This window comes from Bubalus bubalis, chromosome 21 (genome assembly GCF_019923935.1).
Source record: "Bubalus bubalis isolate 160015118507 breed Murrah chromosome 21, NDDB_SH_1, whole genome shotgun sequence".
Lineage (NCBI taxonomy): Eukaryota > Metazoa > Chordata > Mammalia > Artiodactyla > Bovidae > Bubalus > Bubalus bubalis.
In genome coordinates, this window is record NC_059177.1 from 4,640,320 (window position 1) to 4,652,431 (window position 12,112).

Consider the following 12,112-nt stretch of genomic DNA (forward strand, 5'->3'; position numbering starts at 1 on the left):
GTTAGGATTTAAGAAACTCGTTTATATCATAAATATAATCTCAGTGTACAATCTAAGAGTTGCTGTTTAATCTCAGTGTATAATCTAAGAGTTGCTGTTTAATCTCAGTGTATAATCTAAGAGTTGCTGTTTAATCCCAGTGTATAATCTAAGAGTTGCTGTTTAATCTCAGTGTATAATCTAAGAGTTGCTGTTTAATCTCAGTGTACAATCTAAGAGCTGCTGTTAGTTATAGGGAGCAGGGAGTAGATGTATGCTTTGTGCCATTTTCTGGCTACTGCAATTTCAAATCTTTCTTCCCATTTTGTGTAAATGGAGCTTATAAATATATATGTGTGTACCAGGATGTCTGAACCCTAGCACTCATGTTTTTGGCTGGATAATTCACTGTTGGGTCAAACTGTCCTGTTTGCTGTAGGGTATTCAGCAACACCCGGGACCTGTGTCGGTGGCCCCCAGTCTGACAACTGAAACTGTCTCCAGTCATTCCCAAATGTCCCTTCCAGCCACTGCAGAATAGCCCGTGGTGAGGACCACCGGTGCATGAGCATACACAAATACTTTTTATTTTAATGATTTTCATGAGTATGCTATGGTGGCTTTAGTAGAACTTTTGACTTCAAGTGAATTTCAGATCTCATCGCTAAGGGTGTAGTGGCTGAATATATTAATAAATGTACATATACATGAGCAAAACCATGGTTTTGAAACAACCGCCCCGTGTGAGAACAAGATTTTTCATAATCTTTGGACTGCTCCACTTTGACTGTTAATCTCAAAGTAGCATTTCTAAGTAACTTTTAATTGGAATTTTGCTCTTTTATCATTTTCCAACTAGTATTTATGAAGCATATATTACATTCCTCATCTACACAGCACCACGATGCTGTAAATGGACAGCCTGAACAAGCAGATGTAATTTCAGCCTTTCAGAATGAACAGTCTAAGTTCTGAAAGTTGGTCAATGTTAGCCATTTTTAATTGTACTGACAATTTGTGATGCCAGTATATAAAATTATTTCCCAAACACTGTTTGAGTATCTACTGCATGTAATTCCTAATTATAGGAACTACAAAAGGTGTGTATAAGCATAACCCTCACCCTCTTGGAAAGTATATTGGAAGAAGCAAGTGGAGAATAATAAAGGGAAGGGGACTTCCCTGGTGGCCCAGTGGTTAAGAATCCACCTTCAATGTAGGGAGTGCGGGGGTTTGATCTCCAGTCTGAGAACTAAGATCCCTCTTGCTGTGGGGCAACTAAGCCCATGTGCCACAACTACTGAGCCCACACACTTTAAATAGAGAGACCACGAGTCACCACTATGACTGATGCAGCCAAAAATTAAATAAATATTTTAAAAAATGAAAGGAAGGAAGGATAAGGGCTAACATGGGTTCCTCAGGGCAGCCTGGCTTCCACATGCTCTCAAATCTCTAGCATTTTTTGGAGATCATTCCAAAATACTTCAGGTGGAAGTCATATCTGCCAGCTTTGCCACAGTTTTCTAGGTTTCACACACACATACACACACACACACACGCACACACACACACATGCACACACGCACACACTGCCCTCTCCAAGTTGGAAACTCATCAACATATTTGAGGATGATTCTGAGGATGGGAAAATCTTTCCTAATCCTCTTTTTTCCTCTCCCCAAGCACCTTCTTAAACCCCATCAAGCACTCCTGCAGACAAAACAAAACCCACACCAAAATCAACAAATGAAAAGATGAGACATCGCTGCATATGTAACGTGGAGTGTCACACACTCGTATCGCAGGGCAATACATTTGGATAGCTGTTTCCCAAGTTAAGTGAAATGCCTTTAAGCCATTTTTATATGAAAGCATCGTTGCTACTAGAATGGTATGTGTGAGCATATATCATTTCCTGTACTTGTGCTCAGTCAGTCGTGTCCAACTTTTTGTGACCCCATAGATTGTAGTTCGCCAGGCTCCTCTGTCCATGGGGATTCTCCAGGCAATAATACTAGACTGGGTTGCCATTTTCTGCTCCAGGGGATCTTCCCAACCCAGGAATCAAACCCAGGTCTCCCGCATTCAGGCTGATTCTTTACCATCTGAACCAGCAGGGAAGCCACTTCACAGGGGCTAAAAAAAGTCTGGTGTACACAAACCTCACTAGATATTTATTCTAGAAATATTAAAAACTGAGAGGCAGAAAGCACGCAGATGAGAAAGAAGACAAATCACTTTAAATTACGTTTTCTAAAATCGTGTTGAATGATTACTACTAACAAGTCCTATGGTTTGGCATAAGTGACCACAGGAAAAGATCACAATACAGGCTGTAAGCATTATTTTTTGAAGGAACATAAAGATCTTTTTCATATTCTTTTCCATTATGATTTAGCATGGGATATTGAATATAATCCCCTGTGCTATACGGTAAGACATTTGTGTTATCCATCTGATATATACCAGTTTGGACTGCAAACATTTTGACCTGAGACACTTAGATTGGACAAGAGAGAAAAAGAGGGTGATATTTCTTTTTCTTTTTTTCCACTTATGTTAACAAATACATTTTCTATCTTTTATTTTTACATTTCTGTGATTTCAAATTCAAGGCTCCCCAAGATGGTGGAGCCTGGTGGGCTGCCGTCTGTGGGGTCACACAGAGTCGGACACGACTGAAGCGACTTAGCAGCAGTAGCAGCAGCAAGATTCCCAACAGAAAGGATTCTTAAATGTGCCCCAACACAAGACAAACTGATCAAAGAGAGGCATGTCAGGTCATCAGACTGAGGCCTGAATTATTCAGATAATCGCCCCATTTCAGCTCATCAAAAATGCTGGCTTGACCTCTTTGCATTTTTAAACAGGATGTATCTAATTATTACACAAAGGCTCATGCCCTATCACAGGATTGGTTTAAAACAAATAATTGAGAAACAGCATAAATAAGACCCAAGTGTTTGTAACACTGGCTTATATAATAGCAGTTAATAGACAGAGCTCACTTCTCAAATTTCAGTGGGCATCAGAATCATTTGGACAGTTCTTTAAAACACTGATTTCAATGCCTGAAGCCTAGAGATTCTAATTTAAATTCTTAATCATACTTGGAGTGGCATTGGCCCAGAATATTGGCGAGCACAGGAACATTCATCCACGTAATTCTCATCGTAGGCCATATCTTGGCATTAACGTAGGATTTAAACCACCTATGTGTGTTCTTGATGGGAAAGAGCCTTGCTGGTATTTTTCCCAATTCGCCAATGATCCCATATTTCCATTGGAAAATTAAAACATTGTTGAACTCTCCTAGACTTAAAATTTCTTTCAAACATCGGCAGGAGGTTAACACCACAGATGCTTTTCTGGCCTCAGGTCAGATATGTTTACTCCACATCAATGATCTCTGGAAACTTTATCCAAATTCCTGTTGAAATTATTTCAGAATTAGGGCAACCAGCTCCACCCTACATCCCTTTAGTGTGAGCAGCTCTGTTTTGCAGAGGAGGAGGCTAAAACAGACCAGACATTCCCATCAGCTGCTGGTCATTGTGCTTTTTTAGTGGAATTGCAGCATGTTACAGTATTTTTCTTTGCAGCTTAAACATTGAGCAAACCCAGACATCCAGAGATGCTAAAATGGAAATTATGTTTCCTTTTGCTTTGCATTTCCCAAGCAAACTCATTCAGACAGCATAGCCTATACATTTGAATAAACGAAATTACCTTTAATGTGTTCACAACATCTGTCTATGGCTTAAATGCATCTGATAGGAAGGGATTTGACAGTATATTTAATGAGGCATGATTATAGTTTTGCCTTAACAACCATAGATTTTTCATTTCCTTTTTTGTTATTTTTTTCTCCCCCATTCTTTTGTATCTTACATAATACAGAAGAGATTCTATACTTGAACTGTAGTTGATGAACACAGTGGCTGGCAAGCCCCACTCTTTGTTATAGATAACCAATACTTCCTACTCCCTAAGTTGTCTATCCCCAATAAAGTTACCATCAAAACAATGTGTTTCCCCAAGGGGTTCCTGTCTTCTATTTCCAACTTACTCACTGCTTGTAAATATCTTCCAGCCCGCGAGACTCTTAAGAAATGTATGATCTTAATCATTTGTGGGAATCCTGAATTTCTGGAACATTTTTACTAAATCGGAACAAGACTGAGTCCTAAATACCACACCCCCCTCCAAGAAGCCTTAGTTTTTCATTCATTTTATTCGCAGTAACTGGCCTAGGTAGGACTGTTTCCCTTACATTGTCTTCCACCATGTGCCGAGTGCTGTTATTTCCAATTCTAAATGATGACTCATCCCTCCCCAGCCTTCCCTTTGATTGTCAGGTTTCCGGTTTACACACAGAAGCAGCCTCTGTGGCATCTGTGACCAAATGAGTCCCCGAACACTCTTCATGAAAAGATTCTCTAAAGGGACCAGACAGTTCTTCCAAAATTAATTCCAAATGCAGGCAGTCAATCCTGCTACCCTTACCATGCACAGATTGTGATTTACCTGTCACAGGCTCACCTCATCCCATTCACATACTGCCACCACCAAAAAGACATAAGACTACCTCTCACGCCACTGGGGAGTGAGGTCACCCCTAGGGCATTGGGAAGAGACTATCCTGGCCAAACGAAATTTGGCCCTTATCTCTGACTTAGGATGAACAATTCTTTATGTGACTAAAGCAAGCCGATTAGAATTGTGGGGTTTCCAGATTGTCACAGGTCAGCTGTGTATCAGAACCTCGAGGGGGAAATATTCTAGGACGGTAGCCTAAGTCTCAAGTTCAAGAAGAGTACTGAAGTCTTGCGCCTGCTAAGGATTATAATGTTGTGAAAGTGCCACGTTTTGGTTGGAAAAAACGCTTTAGGACTTATCTTAACTCTGAAATTTTTCTATAGTTTATCTCTAAGTGATTTAAGAACATCTTAGTTCTTCTTGCCTGGTGGCAGTTGTTAGCATTTTTGGTATTCAAGTGTACAGTGTGTAGATTCTCAGGTAATTGAGATAATATGATTTATCTTAAATGATTATTTTAAAAAGGCAAACTATGAACAAAGATGGAGTATGTGTTCTGAAGTAAGGTTTATAGCTAATACTGATCTAACCTACTGATGTTCATATGAAGAGAACAGGACCTAGTTTCTTCCTTCTAAGTCACATAGAGACTTACGCATGTGAAAATTGTGTTTCATTCTGGGTTTCAGTTGGAGAGTTTAATACTTCATATATATATATATATATATATATATAATTTATTATAGTTTATATTTACAGTATATGTTTTATACATATTTGATATTTATACAATATATTTTATATCTTACTATAAGTGATATATTTTTTAGGAAAATAAATTGATGGTCAGATTATTCCATCGCAAATTAAATAAATAAATGAAAGGCTTTGTAAAGTCATAGAGTAAGATAAAACTAGGATTATTTGTGAGAATGAGCCATGACACTCGGAGAAGGCAATGGCACCCCACTCCAGTACTCTTGCCTAGAAAACCCCATGGACGGAGGAGCCTGGAAGGCTGCAGTCCATGGGGTCGCTGAGGGTCGGACACGACTGAGCGACTTCACTTTCATTTTAGTTCTTGAAGTATTTACTGATGAAAAGTGAAAGTGTTGCTCACTCAGTCGTGTCCAACTCTTTTCGACCCGATGGACTGTAGCCCACCAGGCTCCTCTGCCCACAAGATACTCCAGGTAAGAATACTGGAGTGGGTTGCCATTCCCTTCTCCAGGGGATCTTCCCAACCCAGAATTGAACCTGGTTCTCCTGCATTGCAGGCTGATTCTTTACCATCAGAGCCACTAGGGAAGCCGATTTACTAATAGTTTGGTACAATAAATACCTGAAATAAAGGCTAGTATGTTATTTATAAGGGAAAAATAAAGATGCTTTTATTAAATTCAGGCAGCCGGAAGAAAAAGTGATGTGTCTGTGAATTACAATTAAGTAAGAGCTTATCTCTCCTGAGAAGTATTCTGATGAATGACAGTTTCTGGAAGCATCCAGAAATTCAAACAATGCAAGTGTGTCTATTTATAAGCCACAGATTAGAAAATAACATATTTGTTTTGATTGATTCTAGCTCAAAAGTCCAAATGTTTTTGAGAACAAACCTAGCTCTGTACATCAATCATTTAAAAATATATGGTTTGATTTCTGTTTTCCTTTTCTAGTGAGGAGGAGGAGCCCATAGGAAGGCTGAGTGACAGTCTGATCCTTTACCAGCCACAGTCAGAGAGCTAGATTTGGATAATATTGTGAGAAACTGATTATTCTGAGCCGAGGCATTTTAGGACATGTTTGCTTCTGGGTAATTACTTTAGGTGCTGAGATCCTGTCATCCACATGAACCTGTCTGTCCTATTCTTATTTCTTCAAAATTTTTACTAATAGGGGAAAAAGTCACATAGTGAGAAAAATCAAGTGTACAGAAAAAATGACATTCAGATTCATAGTCATTTTACTACTCAGATCAGTTCAGTCATGTCTGACTCATTGGATGTTTAAATGAGCTATTTTAGCATGAGCTTCTGCCTTTACTATCACCTTTAAAATAAAGCATTGGAATTAGATAATCTCAAAAATTCCATCCAACCCCAACTTTTCAATTTCTTTTTAAAAAGATCGTTCCATTCTCTGCGTGTGTTAGTCGCTCAGTCATGTCTGACTCTTTGCAGCCCCATGGACTGTAGCCCGCCAGGTTCCTCCATCCATGGGATTCTCCAGGCAAGAATACTGCAGTGGGTTGCCATTCCCTTCTCCAGGGGATCTTCCCAACCCAGGGATCAAACCCGGGTCTCCTGCATTGCACACAGATTCTTTACTGTCTGAGCCACCAGGGAAGCCTAAGTTAGTCAACTGAGGCAGAAAAGAAGGAGAGAGGAAATTGAGAGAAGGCGGTATGGCCTGGCTCTGCGCTTCATGGGCCATGTGACACTTTATGTATGGACAGAAGCTTTTTAAAACGTCTATTACTTCCGCATTGCCGACAGTTATGATAAATCAAAAAGCACATTCTAGATGCAGGCCCTTCCTAACACCTGATGAAACGCATGATATTTTTGCATTTTAAGACACTTTAGCTGTGTTGCATTTGACCAGCATTGAACAGAGCTCTGTGTTTTCTGCCTTGTGTCAAAAGCACAGATAGAGAAACCTAAGTCAAAAGATGAGGAAAAAATATGGGAGAGGGTACCTTTGATTTTTATAACATTAAATTGATTTTAATATGTCCTTTAAAGATATCTGGTTAGGAAGCCCAGGTGGACCAGCATTATTCCCCTGGTGGAAGGGTGTATTGACGTGATCAAGAATTATCTATATAAATCATGGGTAAATGATAGAAGCTAAAAGTCTTAGTATCAAGAGAAATATTTATATTCTTTTATATTTAGAGAAGCACAGGATGACATGGATGGATGTAAAAATCATATGGGGTTCAATGTAGCCTTTTCAGTAAGGAGCACATACGATGTTAATGCAGGTTACTGTTTATTACGTTTCCCTCGTTGTGAGACCTGTTTTCAGATGGATGCTGTGTGTGCTTGTAGGGTGCTGTGATTACGCCAGCGATGGACCATCCCATGTCAATGCAGCCAGCAAGCATGATGGGCCCCCTGACACAACAGATGAACCACCTTTCGCTGGGCACCACGGGAACGGTGAGTTGCAGCACTTGTTTCCTCTTGTTTCCTTGGATTTCATCAGGAAGAGGCAACACTTTCTGTTCTTACCGCCAACGTCAGCAGGATGGATTCTGCATCACTGAGGAACCCGCCTTTTAGGTCCCAGTATGAATAAGCCACACTCCGCATGCACAGTTCTGGGGCACATGTACTCACATTGACAAGGCTGAAGGGTCTACTTTGCTGCATTTAAATCTGACTTCCAGAAAGTTCTAATGATGCCATGCCCCAGGAATGTCTGTTTTAGACCTTGTAACTGAATACACTGGAGCGTAGTTTTCCTCTCTCAGATGTTCATGATTTCAGCTCACAACAGCCCCAGGTTATTCCCAAGAGGGCAGCCAACTTTGATTATAGCTAATAACGGGGCTTTTTATTTGCTTTCAATGTTTATGGCAACAAAATGTAATTGAGAACCTCACATAATTGATATATTTTAATCTTTCTTTCCAATATGTCTACATAGGTGATGCTGAAAAAAAAAAAAAAAGGGAATCTAATGTTCCTGATGTAATGTTCAGGAAGTTTTTGATTGGCCATTATTTTTTCTTAGGGAACAAAGTATATCAAGAAATGTCCATTGCAGCCTTACTTTTGTATCAACAAGGTATTTGAAATTGTTGGCAAAACTTTGTTTTTTAAAAAATCTTTTCAAAAACAGTTCCCCAGTAGCCAAGAGGGCACAGGTCCAATACAACATGGAATATTGCAACTTCGTTAATTATAGAAACAATAAAAACTGTAAAACCAATCTCCCCTGTAACAGTTTTTATTTTTCATAAATGTTAATGCAGATAATTTTGTTATTTTTAAAGAAGAAGAAAAACAAGACGTATCTTCTGAGTGAGAGAGCTTCAGTACTGTGAGACCGTCCCCTGGTCTCCTGGCCCCTCTTCATATAGTTGAAATATTGAGCACAGGGATCTATAAGCTATTTAGCCATAAGCCTCTATGACTCTGTATGCCTCATAGTCACCACTCCTGTGATTCCCCTCAATCACACTGACATCATCTCCGAACACCCATGGACACTTAGGTACATTCACTCTATCTTGGAGGTTTTACCTTAAAGCAATGGCTTGCTTACTACATAGAGATGTTGACTCACAGGCTTTTGAGGATATAAGAAGCTTCTAACATGTCCACTGAGGCCTCAATAATTTGCTCTAAGTAGGAGGAATGTCAATCTACCTAATGGAAAGAGTCCCATAGTTTCAATAAAGAAATTTAGTTTTTTGCCATAAAGCACCCACCCGGAAGGCCTCCGTTGCTGAACTTATAAAAAGCAGTTGCTGATACCTCATGTGTCTGAAGGTTTAGACTCAATCAGATGATTCTTTAGGTTTCTGAACCAGACTTTTAAAAGTCATGTCTATGACCATGCTTCATTCTGCAATATGGTCAGCTAATTTTCATTAGGGGTGAAGAATTTAAAGATACTATTTCTGTAGCTTTTAGCAATGTGTGAATATTTTTTTTGGAGTCACTTTGCTCATTAACAGAGCAGATCCCAGGACAGTATTGGAAGGCCTGAAGTTTCGCATGCCCTACTATTGATTTCCATTTCCCCTCCTAAATGTTCACAAATTATGAATAAATGAGCTAATACACTTTTACTGTAATCGAATGACAAATCTGATAAGTGGGAAGGATTATAATGCAAAGCATAAAAAGAAAACACTTTTGAAATTCTACTCATTGGAATCAGAAGCAAAGCCTGCTGACTTCCTGAAATGCAAATTTGGAAACTAGAAAAAAAAAGTTAACTGAGAACATGACTGAATCCTTTGAGCAACTGAAAAATAAGCTCAATTATAGAGAATGAATTCACAATTACAATAGTTATTGATTCTATACTGTATATTATGACTAGTATTTGAGCATTTTCAACAAGAACACAATTTTGCCCAGCTGGTAATAGCCAACTTATTCAATAATGATATATATTCTTTCCTTTCTTAGAAAGCAAATGTTTAAGCATGTGGCTTATATTTAACATCAAATTTCTTCTAGCTTTTTAAAAAATTCTTTTTCTCCTCCACATTTGTACTAATGCTTAAATACATAATAAGCTTTGTATAAATTGTTGTTTTAGTTTAAAGTTTCATAAGGTTTGGAAAAGGCAGAGTACGAACAGTATTAATTTGTATATTTATTCCACAAAATACCACTGACAGTGCTGAGTGTCCGGCATGAAGTTACACTTATTTCTGAAGCTGTCACTCTTTACTTTGATATCATAGATTCATTTTATCTAAATTTTTGATTGGCATTTGAAGTAGCTCTTATGCAATTAAGGTTGATTCTCTTTAATCAAATTTCACCACCTTATTACGTATTTTCAATACACTTAATCCATTGCTGGGAAGGTGGCCTGATGTCATGGAAAGAATAGTTGGTATTGAAATTAAAGTTGAGTTTAAAACTACCTCTGCCCCCTATTAGCTGTGCATGTTCAGGCAGATTACCTAACCTCTCTGAACTTGTACTTTCTCTTTTGCAAAGTGGAAGAATAATACTTATATCCCAGAGGTGTTGTGAGTGTCAATGGGATGAGATATGTAAACACACGCAATGCAGCGTGTTGCTACCCAGCAGATGCTTCTCAAAGGAGCTGCACCCCCACCACTCTCCTTCCAGTGGCTTCTAACTTGTGGGAACTGAGTCCAGGTCACCAGAAGGATGTCGGACACTGTCGAGTCCACAGTTCAACTCACTGGCTGCTCTGTTTCATTTGATGTAACTTACTTTTTTCCAGTTTCCACTTCCATAGCTTCTAACATACTCTTTCAGGCTGTAAACCCAAAAGGTACAGAGACCAGCCAAGTCACATTAATGACTAAAGCTGATTAAGTCCAAGCCCCAAATCCTGGCAATATATCATCAAATTTGGCCTGTATTTACCTATGTCACAAATAGCTGTGTAATATAAATACACACAATACTGGAAATCACATTTTAAATTAGAGCTATTTTTGAATGCAGTCACCATAACAGCTCTGCCTGCATGTTGGATGAGTAGCTAGCAAGACGCTACCTCTGGCAGCCGGGAACACAGTTCCTCTTCCAAAGAGGGCAGCCAGACCCAATCCAGATGCTGTAACCACATGGGCATACAGACCCCAGGTGGCTCACCTGTAGTTCTTGGAACTAGATGAGCTACCTTGCTGGATTTTAATGGGAAATTTCCCTGTATTTGAATCCTGGACCCAGTTGGTCCTCAGAGCTCTCAGTTGGTGACCGCTGCCCAAGGGTTTCTTGGTTCTCCTCTGACCTCTGGCCACTGCTTCCTCTTTTCTTTCCTAGGCTAATGGGTAAGTTTTTAAACTAGCTCCTCATTCATACGTGGTTTCCTTAAGCAAACTCTTCCACCTTGATGGTTTTGAACTCTGCCTTCTATGCCAAAGACTGCTATTGGAGTCCCCAGGGCTAACCTCATCTCAGAATTTTAGCCTCATTTTACAGCACTTGCTAAATATTTCCATGTGACCCTCCCCTCCAACATCTCGAAGTCAATACAACCCAAAGGAACCTCCCGAGCTTCCTCCCCACTGACCCTTCCTCGTATAGGGTCCCACTCCTATTCCCCTTCAAGCTGATCCCGTGACCACTCACCCCAGAAGTCCAGCATTATACCCAGGACCCAGCATAGACCCTTTTCTTCTTAATCCCCACCACGGACAGTTACTTTTCAAGTCCCGCAGACATTTGTCAGTTGCATCCTCACCTCCACATCCTAGAGTCTCCACCCTGGGCCTCACTTGATTAAGTGTAATAGTCCCCTAACTCTTTTCCCTGTTTCCCATCTCAACTTACTCCATTCCCTGCATGTTGCCACAGCCAGGCAACCTGAAAGTCTTCCACCGAGTCTCTCTCCTACTCTTATTTTCCGGAGGCTTTCAGACATCTGAGCTCACTGAAATTCTGCAAAACAAGATGTGAACAGGGATATGCCAAGATTAAGGCAGGAACCTCAACTCCAGACATAGTTTCAAGGGCAGAGCAGAGAGGTCCAGGGAATAACCCAAGTAGGCAGGGTTCACTGCTGGTAGGACCTGGAGCTACAGTAGAACTCTCCATTTTCAGAAGGGGAGCCTGACGCTCTGTCCCACCTTCTTTCCTAAGATCCCTGGGTAACAGAAGCATACTGAGTCAAAAACTTTTTCATTTCCATGAAATTAAATATATTTGGTCCCCAGAACCCCGCATGGTGAGATGGATGCCATGTAGTTTAATCAACCTTTCTCCTACCATTTGCCACCTCAAATGTGTATCATTCAATCCCCTACCTCTTTTCTAAGCTGGACAGAATCTGCAGGCCTTAAAAGAAAAAGGGATTTTACGCAAGCAGTGTACCTGTTTTATTCCAGGGCTCTGCTGACCTTGAAGAATTTTCTAGCTTTTTC

At 39.9% G+C, this 12,112-nt stretch overlaps 1 protein-coding gene across 11 annotated transcripts in view; it reads left to right on the forward strand.

The window, feature by feature from the left end:
* Positions 1–12,112, forward strand: part of RBMS3 (RNA binding motif single stranded interacting protein 3) — an 817,173-nt gene that overhangs the window by 731,838 nt on the left and 73,223 nt on the right. For all 11 annotated transcript variants that reach the window (XM_044934041.2, XM_044934037.2, XM_044934042.2 and 8 more), the window contains one exon: positions 7,572–7,682. In XM_044934041.2, coding sequence (XP_044789976.1) covers positions 7,572–7,682 — 111 coding nt within the window. The remainder of the gene's footprint in view (positions 1–7,571; positions 7,683–12,112) is intronic.